This window comes from Mus pahari, chromosome 3 (assembly GCF_900095145.1).
Source record: "Mus pahari chromosome 3, PAHARI_EIJ_v1.1, whole genome shotgun sequence".
NCBI lineage: Eukaryota > Metazoa > Chordata > Mammalia > Rodentia > Muridae > Mus > Mus pahari.
In genome coordinates this window covers 147,593,524-147,611,618 of record NC_034592.1, presented here as the reverse complement: position 1 = coordinate 147,611,618, position 18,095 = coordinate 147,593,524, and the positions used below count along the sequence as shown (strand labels likewise).

At 52.3% G+C, this 18,095-nt stretch overlaps 1 protein-coding gene across 3 annotated transcripts in view; it reads left to right on the top strand.

The window, feature by feature from the left end:
• Elmo2 (engulfment and cell motility 2) overlaps nt 1–18,095 on the top strand; it is a 39,351-nt gene that overhangs the window by 18,713 nt on the left and 2,543 nt on the right. For 2 of the 3 annotated variants that reach the window (XM_021194793.1, XM_021194791.1), the window contains exons 9-20: nt 3,284–3,362; nt 6,275–6,325; nt 9,505–9,627; nt 9,905–10,039; nt 10,615–10,719; nt 10,804–10,912; nt 11,256–11,392; nt 12,681–12,844; nt 12,954–13,066; nt 13,187–13,294; nt 13,991–14,073; nt 16,472–16,549. In XM_021194793.1, coding sequence (XP_021050452.1) covers nt 3,284–3,362; nt 6,275–6,325; nt 9,505–9,627; nt 9,905–10,039; nt 10,615–10,719; nt 10,804–10,912; nt 11,256–11,392; nt 12,681–12,844; nt 12,954–13,066; nt 13,187–13,294; nt 13,991–14,073; nt 16,472–16,549 — 1,285 coding nt within the window. Of the gene's footprint in view, nt 1–3,283; nt 3,363–4,526; nt 4,563–6,274; nt 6,326–9,504; nt 9,628–9,904; nt 10,040–10,614; nt 10,720–10,803; nt 10,913–11,255; nt 11,393–12,680; nt 12,845–12,953; nt 13,067–13,186; nt 13,295–13,990; nt 14,074–16,471; nt 16,550–18,095 lie in introns of all 3 variants that reach the window. The other variant, XM_021194792.1, reaches the window with a different exon arrangement.

Genomic DNA, 18,095 nt, shown 5'->3' with positions numbered 1-18,095 from the left:
GAGAGCAGTCGGGTGCTCTTACCCACTGAGCCATCTCACCAGCCCAGGACATATTCTTTTAGCCTGTAATAAAGCCAGGTGCTGCACAGGCAGCACTGGGAGCCCATCTGTGATGGTGGCGACAGAACTTCTGCAAAGAAGGGTGGTCACACAGTTGATTGGCTGACACTGACACTCACCCCTTCCTGCCTGCTGGACTTGACTGGAATGGCCCAGTTCCCCCATGGGGCCCTGAGGATGCAGAGCTCCAAGACAGTCTCCCAGATGCAAGGCAGATGTGGCTTCCCCCAGGACCAGCTCCCCCAGGACCAGGAGTAGCAGCACCCACAATGAGCTTGGTCCCTGAGCCCTCAGCGTCAGTGACTAATTAAGAAGATGAGCCACAGGCTTGCTTACGGCCTGATCTTGGGAAGGCAGGTTTCAGGTGAGACCCCTCCTCTCAGGTGAGTCTAGCTGTGTCAAGTAGACCTAAGGCTGGCCAGCACAACTGACTCCGGGCCACCTTAAAAGACAAACACAGCATCACACGGAGCTAACCTTTCCCTCTGTTCATCCCACGACCACAAGTTAAAGAGGGCAACACAATCGAAAACACTTTACAAACTTAAAAGTTCTACAGCCTTACAAAATCCAAACACTCTAAAGTTGTCCCTTTAAAAATATCCAGTCTCTTTAAAAGTCCAAAGTCTCCAATCTGTTAAGTTTAAAGCCTCTCAACTGTGTGCTCCTGGAAAATACACACTTCCCGACGACTTCCTCTTTGGGGCTCCTCTGAGGGGTTGGGTCAGCTCTCTGGCTTCTTCCTCTGCAGCGCACACAGCTTGTTTCCTAAGCTCCTGCCCGCAGCTTCCCTGTTGCCATTGGTGATGGTCATCCGCGGTCCTGGCATCTCTAAAATGCTGGGATCTGCAGCTGGGCTGCACTTTCACTGATAGCCCCTCCTGCACTCATCATGGTGCCCAGCCTCAGCTTCTCTGCGTGACCCCTTCATGTCCTCAAAACTCATGTCACCACCCGGGTGACTCTTACGCTACCAAGTTCAGCTGCCAGAGGGAGGAACAACCTTGGCTGCCTCTTCTGTGTGAGGCATTTCCCAGATTTCACCGCAGTGATGCTGGTCTCTTCTTAATCACCACTGGTTTCTCAGCGGCAGCAGACCAGCATCAGTTGTCCCAGTAAGACAAAGGTTTTACCTTAGCGGTTCTGGTTTCTTGTTAAGCACAGGTGTTTCTTCAGCTCCGGCAGACCAGGTCAGAGTGTTCACACAAATGGACTGGTGGAGTCTTTGCTTCCCTCTGAAACTTCACAAGCCAGGCTCCATCCTGTCAACATTCTTAACCTCCAACCTCCCACAGAATAGCTACCCAAGCTTTGAGCACTCGATGTGTTTTCTAGCCCGAAGTATCAAAGTCCTTCTCCAGTCCTCCCAAAAACCCATGGTCAGGTCTGTCCTAACAATACCCCAGTCCTGGGACCAAGTTCTGTCCTAGTTACAGTCTCTGTTGCTGTGATAAAACACCAGGACCAAAAGCAAGTTGGGGAGTATAGGGTTCATTTGGCTTCTGCTTAGACATCACTGCTCATCACCAAAGGAAGTCAGGACAGGAACTCAAACAGGGCAGGAACTTGGAGGCAGAAACTGAAGCAGAGGCCATGGAGGGATGCTTATTGGCTTGCTCCTCCTGACTCACTCAGCCTGTTTTCCTGTAGAACACAGGACCACCAGCCCACCTACAGTGGGCTGGGCCCTCCCCATCAATCATTAATTAAGAAAATGCCCTACAGGCTTTCATACAGCCCCATCTTACGGAGGCATTTCTCAATTGGGGTTCCCTCCTGTCCGATGCTTTAGCTTGTGTCAAGTTGACAGAAAACTGAATAGCACAGCCCAATGGTGCTTCCAGCCCACTTCCCCCACTAATCTGATTTAAAAAAAACCATATGTGACTTCTTTTCTCACTGGTCTCACCCTGTCACTGTTGATCTGAGAGGAGGGGTGGGTCTTCTGCTGTCCAGGCCGGCCTTGGACTGTCCACCCCTCACAGTGTGGGCTGGCAGGTGTGCGCCACACACACCTGGCTTCCTCTTGTCACTTTTAAAGAATTCTTCTGCCCAGCTTTCATTTTGAAATGCCAGGGTGGGAGGGAGATTACAGGCTCTGCATAGGGAGGTTTGGGGTCCTGGCAACTTCTCTGTCCTCTGAATTAAAGGTGACCTCAGCTGTCTCCCTGAGAACAGTAGAAGAATGTGACATTTCTCAGGCTTCTCTCATGAATATTTAGCCCACATTGTCACCAGTGTACATATGTTCAATGAGGACCTGCCTGACCAGGAAGCTGTTAGCCCTCTGGAGGAAGCTACAGGAGACACTCACAATATGGCAGATGAAAGCCCTGCATGCCAGCTATGTCAAATTCTGAGGAAATGCTAATGACTGTTTTATTTACTTAAAGTAAAATAAATTTGTAGTCAAAACTTTGAAAATATGGGAAAACATGAATAGTACATTATTTGCTCATTATTTACTCTCAAGGCCACTGTCAAACTTTAGCTTGAATGTCCCTCCAGGCTTTTCCTTTGTATAGTCTGGCCCACATTCAGATCTTGCTATACACTCTCAGGTGCACCTTGCTTAGTACTTCTTTTCCTGGCTGAATAGTGAATACATCGTGGACACTCTCCTATATCATGCTCTCTACAGAGATGCTTCTAACCTGTCCCAGATGCCTGTGGGAGCCCAGTGCCACCCGAGCTTCCCTCTCTTTGAGAAAGTCCACATAGTCAGCTAGATGCTTCAAATCTTTCCCAGATGCCTGTGGGAGCCCAGTGCCACCCGAGCCTCCCTCTCCTTGAGGACATCCACATAGCCCGCCAGATGCTTTCAGGACCTTATCCAGGCTTCACTGATGCTCTAAGCCCATCTCTGAGTCCCAGGTTAATAATCCTCACCCAAAGCATGACTTTCAGGAGGCCTTAGGAGTCTCCCATATTAAGCAGCCCCTATTGACAGCATTTGGATTACTTAACATTCTCGTCTCCTTAATAGGACTCCATTGTAACAGCTTGTCAGTAAGTCACACAGAGCTTTCTGATTAGTGTCTTGGATAAATCCCTTCCATGGAATAGTGGGGTCAAGTGTGTGCCTGCTCGGAATGCTCTTCTGACTCAGTCCCTCCTTGTCCTTTGATCACAATGTGTTTTAAGCTGTGTGTGTGAGCGTCATGAGCACTGTCATCTTGCTCTTTGGTCCTCTGACCCCCTGCCTCTATCTTTGTTGACACAGTTCCAACCAGGAGATCCAGACCTACGCCATTGCTCTGATTAATGCGCTGTTCCTGAAGGCCCCTGAAGACAAGAGACAGGTCCGTGGCTGCCTTTCCAACCTTTCCTCTGGGTCAGCTGAGAGAACCACCGCAGTGCAGAGTGGGCATTGTGGGGGCGGAGGGCAGAGTGGGCACTGCGGGGGCGGAGGGCAGAGTGGGCACTGTGGGGGCGGAGAGCAGAGTGGGCACTGCGGGGCGGAGAGCAGAGATCTAGCCATGCCCCTGGAGCTCCCTCCTCACTTTCCCTGGCCAGAACCCAGCAGGTTGTTTTTCCTAAGTTAGGGAAGCCTTAGGAACCGACTGGGAGTGGGAGACTCCAGGCCTCCTGGATCAGAGCAGAGTTCTGCAGGCTTTCCCTCTGATTGGCCAGGAAGCAACTCTTCAGCCTTAGCTGTTGTAGGCAAAAGCAGCTCCCGACAAGAGGTAAACAGTGGTACAGCTGTCCCCAGTCACACTGTTTACACAGACAACACACCAGTATGCCTGCAGCGTGCTAATTCCTGAGTTAGAGGAAGAAGAGGGAGGGGGCCCCTCTGCCACCGTTGTGGTCTGAAGGCAATGGGACTGAGAGCAGGCTTCGCCTGTGCAGTCTCTGGTCCGCCCCTCAGCCGCCTTCCTCTGGACCAGCTGTGTGCTCCGTGCAGTCCTGGCAAGCTCTTCCTGTCCCAGCTTGAGGTCCTCACCTATAATGTTGGCACTGACCACTCTCATGATGAGGTCATTAGGTCACACCAGGCCCCTATTTTAACAGTGTGGGACCTGAATGGAGGACCCGGGCAGGATGCTTGTCCTTCCTCTGGCCGGGCAGCCGTATCAGCCTTTCAGTCCGAGCTCACCTTTCTAGGAAGGTAAAGGACCAAGTCAAGCAACCTCTAAGCCTCCTTCCAGCCCTGCCGCACGAGGTCTCTGGTAAAAGCACACACGGTACACGGGAGCAGGGCTCTCTGATCGTCAGTGATACAGGCCAACTAAGTGAAGCCCACGTGGGTCACGCACCAGACTCTCAGGAGTTCCTTCACTAGAGGGAGGAACAGAGCATCCATAGTTTGTCTGTCTTACCTGTCTGAATGTGTGGCTCTGTGAGCATCTCCTTCTGTCTGGATGGTGTGGCTCTGGGAACATCTCCTTCCTGTCTCTGTTTCATTGTAAGCCAAAAGCTCATCCTGTCTGCTTCTCTCTGTGCTTTTTGCTTTCTGCTGGCAGGACAAGCACCTTAACCCTCTAGACCTGCCCGTCACTGTAAGTAGCACTGCTCTTGTAGAGGGCCTGGCTCTTCCTGGTGGGGAGGTCAAAGCTGGGCAGGAAGCATACGGGCTAGACTGGCTGCTCAGGGAACCAGGCCCCTGGGAAGAGAGCATATGTCCGTCATATTGGAATGCCAGAAAGCCACTGGAGGTGACAGTTATGGAAGGGAGAGTGGCCAGGCTTTCTGTCTTGATGCCTTTGAGGGAGTCTGGGATGCGCTTGGTGTCAGATGCAGAGGCAGCCTGACTTTCCTCAATAATATGATCCCAATAATGTGGCGCCTCCTGGCTGCCAAAGCTGGAGTGAGGGTTTCCAGGCCTTTTTACGAAAGAGAGTCTGGGGCCTGAAGAGATGGCCTGGCTCTTGCTGAGGACCCAGGTTCAGTTCCCAGCACCCACATGGAGGGTCACAACTGTCTCTAACTCTATCTAGTTCTAGGGAATCTTACATCCTCTTCTGGCTTTCTCAGGACACACACACACACACATACACAAACTTTTAAGATCACAAAGGATTTGGGTGTTTATTCTTAGTTAGGGGACACTGGAGAAGGCCACCTGTGAGGACATGCAGGAGTGTGTTGCTCCCCACCCCAGCACCAAGGAGAAGCTCACCACAGGCTTTCATATCTTAGCTTCTGCTGGCAGGTAAATTCTCAGAATTGTCCGCCCAGGGTTTAGTCCCATCTGGGAAGTGTCCAGGCACCATCTCCCTCTTCTAGCCAAGATATGCTCAGGAGTGCACAATAAACCTGGGTGCTCTGACCAGACGTCTGTAACATGGACAGAGATTTAGAAATATATGAGAGAGGTCATTGGACAGCAGTCACCCTGCCCACCCAGACCCACTAATTCACCGCCATCAATAAAGGTGACTGAAGGCAGTGTCTTAGAAGGGAGTTGTCGGTGTAACTAACATCACTAAGACAGGTTGCTGACATCGGAAGGAACAGACTGAAAAATTGAGAAAAGTTGTCAGAAAATTAGAAGTATCCTGATATGGGTGAAATTTAACAGCCCCTCAGAGCGACAGTGTCCCAGCAGGCTTGGGAAAGGCTTGAACGATAACCACTGCAGTCCTTCCAGTGTCTTTTTAAAAGAGGGTCAAAGTGGTGTTGATGGGACCCTTAAATCTCTGTAGAGGACTCATCTTACTAGAATACTTTATTTCCTGGATACTTAATAATTAAAATGTTACTGTTGAAGTTTGAGCCAAATATGATGGACAGGTGAATCGGCTGTGAAATATTACCCAAAGGCCTACAACATGCGACTCTCTCAGTGAGGTTTGAGCGACAATACCCTCATCTCACAGCCCAGTCTGCTGCCCAGGGTTCTTGAGCTGTGGCCATCTGCCTGGAGTGGTACATGTCCTGCCGTGTGCTCTGCGTGCAGTGTTTGTCACCAGCATGCTTGTAACACATGTGTCTTGTCCTCAAGCAATCCAAGTTTTGTGAAGACATGAGACTTTATTGTTCCCGGAGGAAGGGAAGCTGAGTTCACTTGCATTCATGAAAAAAGCAGGGGAAGTTTTAGAGTAAAACACATTTGATGGTCAGTGGATTTCTTCACCATTCGTTTGAAAGGAGAGCATTCTCGCTGTGAGGACCCCATACCCCGACAGCACGAGCTGTGAGGACTCCATCCCCCGACAGCAGTCACAGATGCCACCTGCCTTGCCTTACCTGTGTTGGTTTCCCTCCCTAGGACATGGCCAACGCCTTTGCACAGAAGCACCTTCGGTCCATAATCCTGAACGTGAGTTCCCAGTGACTGCCTTCTGTTAATGTTTCTTCCTGCTGCTGGTGGTCCTCACCATCCCAAGGAGGGCTGTGACTGTCACCATTGCTGGGGGGAGGGAGCTTACTAACAGGTGCTAGGCACTTCTGAACCCTGAGCTTTCTCTTGAACTCCTCTGAGCCTAGCTGCATTTGGGAAGCCAGCCCCATAGTCCCCAAGAGATTGCAGCCCCTCCAGGGAGAAGGGGAAGGCCATCTCCACTGCCTGTTATAATATAGACCTGTTAAACCAGCTCCAACTCAGAGTGGGCTGAGACCTGGAGCACGCAGAGGGGAGGGCACGTGCTGCTCTGCTGGGAAAGGTGGGGCCTAGCACAGCTATGGCCAGGAGACGGAGAGCAGGACCAGTGGGGTCTGCTTTGCAGGGAGGGTCAGGAAGCCTTTCAAGAAGCTGCAAGTATTAGGCCCCCAGGCGAGACACCAAGTTAGACCTTAGTCTCCCTCCCAGCACAGCCCTGGGAGAGTCAGGCTGGCGGTACAGATGGACTCTACATCGCCGTGGACTGAGTACTTGCTGGAGGGGTCGAGACGAGTCTGGAAAGGTCTTCGCTCTTATTACTGTAGCGATGGTGTGGGTTGTGTGAAGGCAGGTGGGGGGGGTACAGGAGCCAAGAAAAAAGGAAAAGAGTTTATTAGTTGTCAAAAACAGAGGAAAACCCAGAGACAGCAGTAAAGGTAACAGACAGAACATCAGAGTCGAGCGTGAAAGATTTGATGCTGACAGTGGCTTTGGCCATTTCCAGACTGCTTTGATCCCGAGCAGTTGACCCTGCTTCCCTGTGCTTTGATTTGCTTAGCTGGGTGTGAAGACTGAAGGAGCTAATACATAGGCCATGCCTGATAGGGTGCATGGCAGCTGTGGGCAGCAAGGGTGTGTGTGTATGTATGTGTGTGTGTGTGTGTGTGTGTGTGTGTGTGTGTGTGTACACAATTATGTTTGTGCATGTGTGTAGTAACAGAGCTCTAGAAGAAAGCTCTAAGCAAACCTGCAAAGTCCAATGGCTTTACCTTGTGTGACTTGATCCCCAAGTCATGACAACCCTGCCATGCTGTGGGCACTCCAGAACTGCTGCTTAGGTACCCCCTCTGCATATGGGCACGGGGAGACATTTCTGGGGAAAATCTAAGTTTGAAGCTTAGCTTGATGGATCAGAAGAGGGTCCCACCGAGTAGACAGCTGAGCCTTAGGCCTTAACTGACTTGGCTGATGAAGCCAGAGAGCTGCAGCCATGGCTGATAGAGCCCTCCCCCTCGCCTGAGAACCGTGAGCAAAACCCAGGAGCCACTGCCGCTTCCCTTTCTTCATAGCCATCTTGTGAGCAGTGAGGAGGAAGGTCTAGAGGTGGACTTCAGGGAGCAGTGGGCGGTGGGGGGAGGGAGCCATTGAGAGGGGTTTGGAGCAGGGTGGAGGAAGAGCTCTAATGGAGGCCAGCAGGAGGCAGAGCCCCAGGCTGTGAGAGCACAGAAGGGCAGGAGCATGGGGACTGGAGAGGGTCTCTGAGCTTGAACTAGCAAGAGAGGTGGAAAGGGCATGCGGATGTCAGCAGGAGCTGGAGGGTAGAAGCCATCCCAGTTCTGTTCTGAGGGCAGCTGGGCAGGGCGGGCTCTGCGCGTGTTCAGCTTGCGGAAGTTCTGTCCAGAGAGGACGCTACCTGGAAAGACTTGGGGCCTGAGTGGGTGATCATTTCAGTGGGATTCATCCTTGTGTGCGGCTTTGGGAACTGTACTAGGCAGCAGAGATGAGCGAAAGCCGGAGGGCCGAGCTGAGGGTGAGGCCTAGGGTAGGGTAGGGGGGTGGGGAAGTACAACTGAACTTAGAGATGGTCCATCAGTTGGGCTAAAGGAAGGTTGACGGCCGGCTGGGAAATGTAACCCATGATACAAAAACATTTCAGTATGCAGCAGATTCATTCATGGCGCATCAGGGACACGGTCAGCCTTCTCATTTCACACTAAGGCTCCCAGGACTGGTGTGTTGTAGACAGCATGTACTGAAGTTTGGACCTGGCTCTTATCCACCAGCCATGCGAGCCCAGGATCATCAGCTTGTATGGCACAGGTTCCAAAAGGCTGGTCTCGAGGCAAGGCAGGGGTGGGCCGGCCGACTCCGGGGAGCTCTGCAGAGACGTAGCACTCCGTGCTGTGCCACTGGCCCGGGCCATGGAGATCTGTCAAGCACTGAGAGGGCGGCTGCTGTGACTCAGGGCCACAGTCACAAATGCCCACAAGTGACTAGTGCCTGCTACACTGTCCAGGGAGGTTCTAGAGTCAGGGCTACTGAGTGAGACCTGAAGGGCACGGGTAGGGACGTGGCAGAAGCTGCACAGGAACCCAGGGTAACAGGATTCACGATGCGTTGGCTGGGAAGTCCAGGGAGCCAGGAGGAAAAGCTGGGTGTTGTGGGGTTAAGGACAGGTTGGAGACCCACATAAGATACCCAAAGTGATTAGCCAAGATAGCCAGGGAGAAAGAGAGACAGCAGGTGAGAAGATGAGGGAGGCTGGGGTGCCATGTCAGAGGGATTTGCTGAGCTGGCATCGGGAGGATAGAGGGATGGCTAAAGGACAGGCAGGGGCTGACATGGGTGACAGGAAAGGAAAGGATGGGGAGGGCATGTGAGGGTGCGTAGGAAAGCCAGTGGCCTTCCTTATAGGTGGCTCCATGTCACTTACAGTGACCTAGCCTAGAGCCTGTCTACCAGTGATCTTTTTCCATGTGCTCACTGGTGCCTCGGCTTTAGTCCTGTGAGGGGCAAGCCTGGCTGGGTCTAGCTCTGCTGGCCAGGTCTAGCTCCACTGGCCGGGTCTGACTCCGCTGGCCGGGTCTGGCTCCGCTGGCCAGGTCTGGCTCCGCTGGCCGGGTCTCTCCCCAACTGTGCTCCCTGCCCCTACCTCTGGTGTCTGAGGTTAAGCTGTCATTCTCTGTTCCACTTCCCCTGCCCAAGAGTGGAGAGGAAGGCCTGCGTCAACCTACTCTGGCCGAGTCTAGCCCTCTTCCACTCAAGAGTGTGCAGGCACCGTGACTGGAAGGAAGAGATCCCTGCCCAGTATGCTCAAAACACACACACACACACACACACACACACGGCTCTTTAGGAAAGACGGTGCACTGAGCCTGCTTCTGCCTTTCTTTCTCTAGCATGTGATCAGAGGGAATCGTCCAATCAAAACAGAGATGGCCCATCAACTGTATGTCCTTCAGGTCTTGACCTTTAACCTTCTGGAAGAAAGAATGATGACGAAGATGGATCCCAATGACCAGGCAGGTGCTGGGGGGCCATCCTGGTGTAAGCTGTGCTGTTTCTTCATGGCTGTGGTCCTTCCACCCACAGTGTGTGCTGAGAGTGCTGTGTGAACTGGTCTCCTCAAAACTAGTGTGGGCCACATCTCCCGAGGACTTGGGACAAAGCCCTCTTCTGTCCTTCCATCCTCCCGCTGGTCCATCCCTAGAGACTGGCTTGGGAATGCGTGCCCTGCTCTTTCTCTTCCCTGCTTCTCTTGGGAGCTGACTGACCTGCCTACGGCATTATCCCTCCCAGGCTCAAAGAGACATTATATTTGAACTGAGGAGGATTGCATTCGACGCAGAGTCTGACCCCAGCAACGTCCCTGGGAGTGGGACTGAAAAGCGCAAGGCCATGTATACCAAGGACTATAAAATGCTGGGCTTCACCGTAAGTACCGAAGTACTCTCCGCCCTGGCAACCCCCTCTCCATAGTGATAGCCCTGGAGTGGCAGACACAAAGAGGTGAGGGCCTTTGGCTTCCCTTGCCTGTGGCCACTCAGTGGGCGTAAACCAGATCCATCAGTTACAGGCCCGGAAGCCAGCCTCTGTGGAGGGAAAGGGGACCATATGTCTGCAGTGGGTAAAGTTCTGGTTGTCTCTTCTCGCCTTAATGGTGCTAAGGTTTAGCTTCCACCTTCCATTTCCCCACCCCTGTCCTACAGTGGAGAGGAAGGGGTGGCACCCACCGCAGCCTGTGTGAATCAACTCACCAAGGCAGCTTGCTCATCACACAGCTGCCGTTGACTGTTGTCTGGTTAAACACGGCTCAGCTGGGAGTGAGGCTGCTTTAACTGTACTGTGTACCTACGTGGTACTGAGCTGCAGGATGAAGCAACCTTAGTCCAGTGCTCCAGGAACCAGACGAGCTAGGGTGGGGCTGAGAGAAAGGGAGGACAGGCTGCCCCCAGTTCACTCCACACACAAGGACCTCAAGTTCACACCTGCTCTCCTGGGTTCTCCAGAACCATATCAACCCAGCCTTGGACTTCACCCAGACTCCTCCTGGAATGCTGGCGCTGGACAACATGCTGTACCTGGCCAAAGTCCACCAGGACACCTACATCCGGGTAAAGACCGGGCGGGGCATCCCCTCACTCCTGGTGCCCATCCACGCCCGCCTCCCCTCACCCCCACATCCTCTCTGCTTGTAGATCGTGCTGGAGAACAGTAGTCGGGAGGACAAACATGAGTGTCCGTTTGGCCGCAGTGCCATCGAGCTCACCAAGATGCTCTGTGAGATCCTGCAGGTCGGGGAGCTCCGTAAGTCTGCAGCAGCCAGTCCCCAGCTAGAGGTGACAGCCAGCCAGATGCCAGGAGGGACTAGAGGGCCTTAGGCGGGGGACCTTGTTCTTACTCCCACCCCCATCCGTGGTGATCGTAGCTGCTGTTCTGTGAGCTCCCCAGTGCTGTGTGTAAGGGCTGGCTGAGTCTGTGCCAGGGCGGAGAGCTAAGGGCTTGAGGAAAGCCCGTCTGCCTCTGGCGGCCGTGGCCATGGTCGGTTTTCTCTGTCCTCATGATCTGAGTGCAGAGGATGCAGAGCTGCCAGATGGGCACCCTGGGCGCCTGAGGCCGAGCCTTCGTGCTTACAGTTTCTTCTCCACAGCTAATGAAGGGCGCAATGACTACCACCCGATGTTCTTCACCCATGACCGAGCCTTCGAGGAGCTCTTCGGGATCTGCATCCAGCTGCTGAACAAGACCTGGAAGGAGATGAGGGCAACAGCCGAGGATTTCAACAAGGTCAGTGCTGCCGAGCCACCCAGAGGCTGCCAGGAGACCACGAGACAACCTGACAGCTGGCCAGCGCCTGGGGATCCCTGAGCTGGAGAACCAGCCTGGCCGGCAGCGCTGTGTCACAAGGTCGAAGTACTAGAGAGCCTGAGTCTCGGCTGTCGTGACTCCCTTTGTGACCTTGAACAGGTATCTTCCCCATGATACCCAAGACCTGGGTCTACCTGGGAAAGCTGGCCCTGCCGCTGGCCTCCACAGGGGTCAGGGAAATAGCGGGGCAGAAGGGCTGGGCCAGCCATGCAGGAAGGGCAGCATGCTCTGCACATCACTGTGCCTCTCGGGCCTCTGTGCTCCCAGGGCCCTGGAGTGGAGCACTGTGCTAGGCTCTCACAAGCTGACAGCCCAGGAACCCAGTGTTTTGAGACTGACTGCCCCATTGGGGAAGCTTTGGAGGTGAGCTGACCTAGGCGCATGCATGTGAGGCTGGCAGGCATGAACTCTAAGTCAGCCTGGCCCATGTAGCAAGACCCTGTCTCGAGAAAGTAAAACAAAACGACAGGCCTTGGGAAATATAAAGAAGAGGCGCCTGTAAGGCTCTTCCTGTCTCTCTATCTCTCTTTGCCTGTGTAAGTGAGTGTGTGTGTGTGTGTGTGTGTGTGTGTGAGTGTGTCTGTATGAGTGTGTGTATGAGTGAGTTTGTGTCTGTGTATGAGAGTGTGTGTCTATGTGAGTGTGTGTCTATGTATGAGAGTGTGTGTGTATGTGTGAGTTTGTATGAGAGTGTGTGTGCGTGTCTGTGTGTGTCTGTATGAGAGTGTGTGAGTGTGTCTGTATGAGTGTGTGAGAGTGAGTGTGTGTGTGCACATGTGCACACACACACTCACACACACACATGCTCATTAGTCCTTTCTGAGAATGCCCTTTCTGAGAATGCCCTTTCTGAGAATGCCCTTTCCTCAGTAGGTTCATGCCCGCGCGTGCTGACTCTCCTGTTCTTCGCGGCATAGTGTACAGGAAGTCGCCTCTCTGTAGAGGCGAGGGTGATGGGGGTCTGAGTACAGCTCATCTTGCTGAAAGAGTCAGTGACGGATTGTTTAAGAGTTGAGATCAGAACCCACTCCCTGATGTGTGTGAAAAGGAAACTCCTGTCACTGTCTGTCATGTGACCTGAGGTGTCCACTAGGAAGTCAGGACTCTGTGTTACCCACTCTGCGTGAGACACTGGGTGAGGGAGAGTCTTCGTCTCTCGTTGGCCTGGCCATTGTCAGAGCGGTCTGTGACTTCCTTTCTTGCCCAGGTTATGCAAGTTGTCCGAGAGCAGATCACCCGGGCTCTGCCCTCTAAACCCAACTCTTTGGATCAGTTCAAGAGTAAACTTCGTAGCCTGAGCTACTCAGAAATTCTGCGGTTGCGCCAGTCTGAGAGGATGAGCCAGGATGACTTCCAGTCCCCACCAATTGTGTAAGTGTCAGCTGAGAGGGCCCGTGAGGGAGACAGCCTCCTACCAGTTCCACCTCCGAGAGCACTGTTCTCCCGCAGTCTTACGCGGCATGGGTGAATGTGCCCACAGGGAGCTTCGAGAGAAGATCCAGCCTGAGATCCTGGAGCTGATCAAGCAACAGCGCCTGAACCGGCTGTGTGAGGGCAGCAGCTTCCGGAAGATCGGGAACCGTCGGCGGCAAGGTAAGGGAGCGGCTGGAGCATGGGGAGTCTGCCGGGGTGCTTGCCTGGGGACCTGGCTCTGTACGGCACCCCTTTGCCCAGCACTGCCCGTCTCACCTGCTTGCCATCCTTGTTTCCCAGAGAGGTTCTGGCACTGCCGCTTGGCACTGAACCACAAGGTTTTGCATTACGGTGACTTGGATGACAACCCTCAAGGGGAGGTGACATTCGAATCCCTGCAGGAGAAAAGTAGGTGCATGTCTCCGTTGGTGTGTCAACAAGTGTCCCAAATGCTGGTCCTGGCTCTCAAGCCTAGTGTCTCCTCATCTGCTAAAGATCCTTTCTCTGGTCCACCTTGGGGTGGTGGGAGAGTTACTGAATCCCAGTTGTGGCGGTGTATGGGTCATAAAGGGCGGGACAAGACTACACTAACAGGCAGTGGGTTCTAAAGCTACAGAGTCTAAATGGAAGCCCTGGTGTAGCCCCAGTCACTTGCTAAGGCTAGATGTTGTGAATTCATTCTCATCTGCTTTCATATCTGGGCCAGTGGGATAACGCGCCACTCCATCCACAGAGGACTGAGAAGTGCAGGCATTCCCACGAGGCACAATCTAGCAGGTGGCCACTTGGTTGTTGGCTATGACGCTGCTTGCTTTGGCCACGTTGTCACCTGCACTATGGGGAAGGAGTGGACAGGTGCCCAAGGCCCTATTCCCTGAAAAGATGAACCCATGAGCTTTGACGAAGCTGGGTTTACAGAGGAGCAGGGCAGGCTAACACACACACACACACACACACACACACACACACACCTGAGCTGGGAGGGCCCTGGGGCCTGAGAGCTGCCACATCCTGGTGCTCGGGCTTGGGCTTCCCTTCCAGCACCGAGCAGTGCTGATAGCTTGCGGCAACAGCTTCCAGGCGGTGATTCCCATTCTCTATCAGTTCCTGTCGCAGATATTAAGGCCATTGTCACCGGGAAAGACTGTCCTCACATGAAAGAGAAGAGTGCCCTGAAACAGAACAAGGTGAGAGGCGGGCAGGTGGATGGGCAGGCGGGAGGGTGGGCGGGGCTGAGCCCCAGCCCCTACCCGTGACAGCTGCAGACATGGGCTCTCATCCCACCTTAAATTATACGGTGGTATTAAGAGCATTGAACACTATAAGAATAAACAGATCCGGGCTGGTGAGATGGCTCAGTGGGTAGGAGCACCCGACTGCTCTTCCGAAGGTACAGAGTTCAAATCCCAGCAACCACATGGTGGCTCACAACCATCCACAAGATCCGACTCCCTCTTCTGGAGTGTCTGAAGACAGCTACAGTGTACTTACATATAATAAATAAATAAATACTTTAAAAAAAAAAAAAAAAAAAAGAATAAACAGATCCCAGTGCACATCTCTCCAGCCTCAGCAACCCTGGCAGCTCCGCTGCCCACTCCTCCTTACAGCGCTGGGAGGCCCCGAGTGGCACAGCATCTCTTTCATGAGTGTCTCCTGCACATCTCTGAAGGATACAGCCATGGAGTCACATTGACACACCTAGCAGAAGATAAAAGGCCATTATTCAATATGAAATACTCCATTTACTCTAATGTCCACCTGCTGCCTTGTAAATGTTACATGCACACATGCACACCTTGTTACATGCGCGCACACACACCGTGCCCAGGTTTGAATCCATTCCAGCGGCTTTGCTTGCTGCAGTATGTCCTTCCTCTCTGAGTCCTTCATTCATGCCCTGCCCTCCACCTTTCCCCGGCTTCACTTTATTAGTGTAATGGACCATGTTGCTTATTTGGCCATTTCCCAGAGTCTCAGTTTTGCTGACTGGGTCTCCGTGCTTTTCTTCTGTCCCAGATCTGCAAATTGGCCCGGGGACCTAGAGGTTTGATTTGGTTTGGGTTTGACTTTGCGCTGGCTTGGCCACATCCTACATGGTACTGGGACCTATAGAGGGAGGCCCTAATGGCTGGGTGGTGCTCTGCCGTGTCAGCACACTAGCTGCTCAGGGCCTAGCCTTGTATACTAGGGTACTGCCTTTACTAATGAGCTGAGCCACCTCTCCGTGAAGAAACCCGCCTTTATCTACTGTTAGCTTCCTGTGGCACAGGTGGTGAACAGGAGGCCAAAGGCTTGCCTCCCATTGCATGTACCTCCTCCTAAAGCAGTGAGAGCTGGTTCCAAGTGTCACCCAATCATGACCAACTTTTATGTCTCTGTTGTATGTTTTTTAGTGTTCTATGAGCACATGAGTTTAAGCCGGTCATTTGAGTCTGTCTGTGAGTGCATGAGTTTAAGCATAAGCAGGTCGAGTGTGACTGTGGGTGCATAGGTGTAAGCCAGTCACATGTGACTCTGTGAGCACATGGGTACAAGCCAGTCACGTGTGACTCTGTGAGCATACAGGTATAAGCTGGTCGCGTGTGACTCTGTGAGACCATGAGTGTAAGCTGGTCACATGTGACTCTGTGAGCGTATGGGTATAAGCTGGTCATGTGTGACTCTGTGAGAACATGGGTGTAAGCCAGTCACGTGTGACTCTGTGAGCACATGGGTGTAGGCCAGTCACGTGTGACTCTGTGAGCACATGGGTATGAGCTGGTCATGTGTGACTCTGTGAGCACATGGGTGTAAGCCGGTCACGTGTGACTTTATGCGCACATGGGTGTAAGCCGGTCACGTGTGACTCTGTGAGCACATGGGTGTAAGCCAGTCGCGTGTGACTCTGTGAGCATATGGGTGTAAGCCGGTCGTGTATGACTCTGTGAGCACATGGGTGTAAGCCAGTCGCGTGTGACTCTGTGAGCATATGGGTGTAAGCCGGTCGTGTATGACTGTGAGCACATGGGTGTAAGCCGGTCACGTGTGACTCTGTGAGCACATGGGTGTAAACTGGTCGCGTGTGACTCTGCATTGCAGTTATTGTTTTGACGCTCAGACGGTCTCAGCTCATCAGTGGTTTGTTTTTGCTGGAGGTTTTTGGTTTTGTTTTTTTACCTCTCAGGACTTTTTTTTTTACCGAGTACAGCAACATAGAAAGAGGAAACCAATTGGTCATCTTGGGATCTAAGATAAAAACACAGGGTGGTGTATGGTACTGACATTCCATGTTCTGAGTCTTGAAAATACTTTGCTGCAATAATTTTTGTTTGTTGCTTTCGGGGGAGGGTGGGACCTCCTAGGTAGCCCAGACTCACCTCAAATCCGAAACCTCTCCATTGCTGGGATCCAGGCAGGCTTCACCATTAAAGTTCCTAATTTAAAACACTACCACCACATCTTAGGGTGACTGTGGCAGGGAGTGGGTGGTTAAGGTCAGTTAACACTGGCTCCAGGTCCAGCCACGCCTGGCTGCATGCCTAGGAACCCTGGTGACATCAAAACCAGGCACTCCTCCGAGTCACTCCGGCTTTTTGTCTGCAGGAGGTGTTGGAATTGGCCTTCTCCATCCTGTACGATCCTGATGAGACACTGAATTTCATTGCTCCCAACAAGTATGAGGTAAGTACTGTGCCACACTGCCTTGAACACCAGTGCCCGAGAGGAGGTGTGGCCTGCACAGTGGTTTCCCCAGAAGCCAGGCAGCCAAAATGGATCGATAAGTCTGTGGGTCTTCTACCACTGGACTGGACTGTCCACTTTACCATTTAACTCCGTGTGTGTGTGTGTGTGTGTGTGTGTGTGTGTGTGACAGAGAGACAGGCAGACAAACCAACTGACCAGGCCAGCCTCTAACTCACAGAGGTCTGTCTTCCTCTGCCTCCAGAGGGCTGGGATTAAAACTTTGCACCACCACAGCCTTTCACTTTGTGCCTTAGGAGAAGCTGGCCTGGCATGGGGAGGGCTTTCCTCTTTGTAATCTCGCAGTCACTTTTCCCAGGTGAGTTGAATACCAGTTACACAGAGCCAACCTAGTCAGGCTATGGAGCCAGATGGATCTGCCCCTCCTAACAAGGGACTCCCAGTTCACCTGTAGACCAGGAAGGTGTTAGAGCCCAACTCAGTCAACTCATTAATTGAGGGCCTGTTGTTGAACACTTGGGGTCAAGAGGAGAGGACCTTGGGCCAGCAGGACTCTGTTGGGATGATAGAACACAGTGAGCTAGGCACAGACAAAGGGGAGCAGCAGAGGGCTGCAGGCCAGAGCTTCGGCTGTACATATACACAATACATGTGCATTCTGGGAGCCTCTGGCTTAAGTTTTGTTTTTCTGAGACAAGGTCTAATCCCAAACTCACTGTAGCTTAGGCTAGCCTACCTTTGTCTCCCAAGTGCTGTAGCTTAGGCTAGCCTACCTTTGTCTCCCAAATGCATTGATGTTATAGTAAGTCCTTTTTTTTTTTTTTTTTTTTTTAGATTTATTTATTTATTATATGTAAGTACACTGTAACTGTCCTTAGACACTCCAGAAGAGGGAGTCAGATCTCGTTAAGGATGGTTGTGAGCCACCATGTGGTTGCTGGGATTTGAATGCATTGATGTTATAAGCATGTTCCATCATGCAGGTATGTCAGTTTCTTTTGTACTTCCCTTTATGGTTTTGTTCTGTTTTGTTTTGTTTTGAGACAGGGTTTCTCTGTGTAACCCTGGCTGTTCTGAAACTCACTCTGTAGACCAGGCTAGCCTCGAACTCAGAAATCCGCCTGCCTCTGCCTCCTGAATGCTGGGATTAAAGGTGTGCACCACTAACACCCAGCTTAAAACATGTTTTAGCATTAGTGGAGTTTTCTTCTTTAACTAATTTGCAACTCTGAGTCCCTGTGTGCTTCCTGTTCGTTTCATTGAGTGTGTGTGTTCATTGAGTGTGTGTGTGTTGATTGAGTGTGTTTTCTGCTCCAGTCCTGGTTTCTGTTCTCTTGGTCTCCGTTACTGCATGGTAGATCACATTTCCTTTTAGTCTTTAAATTCCCACATGAAGCCCCCAGAAACTATCAGATGATATGATGCTCATCTTCCTGCTGCCCTTGCTCTTGTCTCCCATGAGTTTTGCATATTTTGAATGGTACCCAACAGCACTGCTGTGAGTCCCACTGCAGCCCCCGGGGCC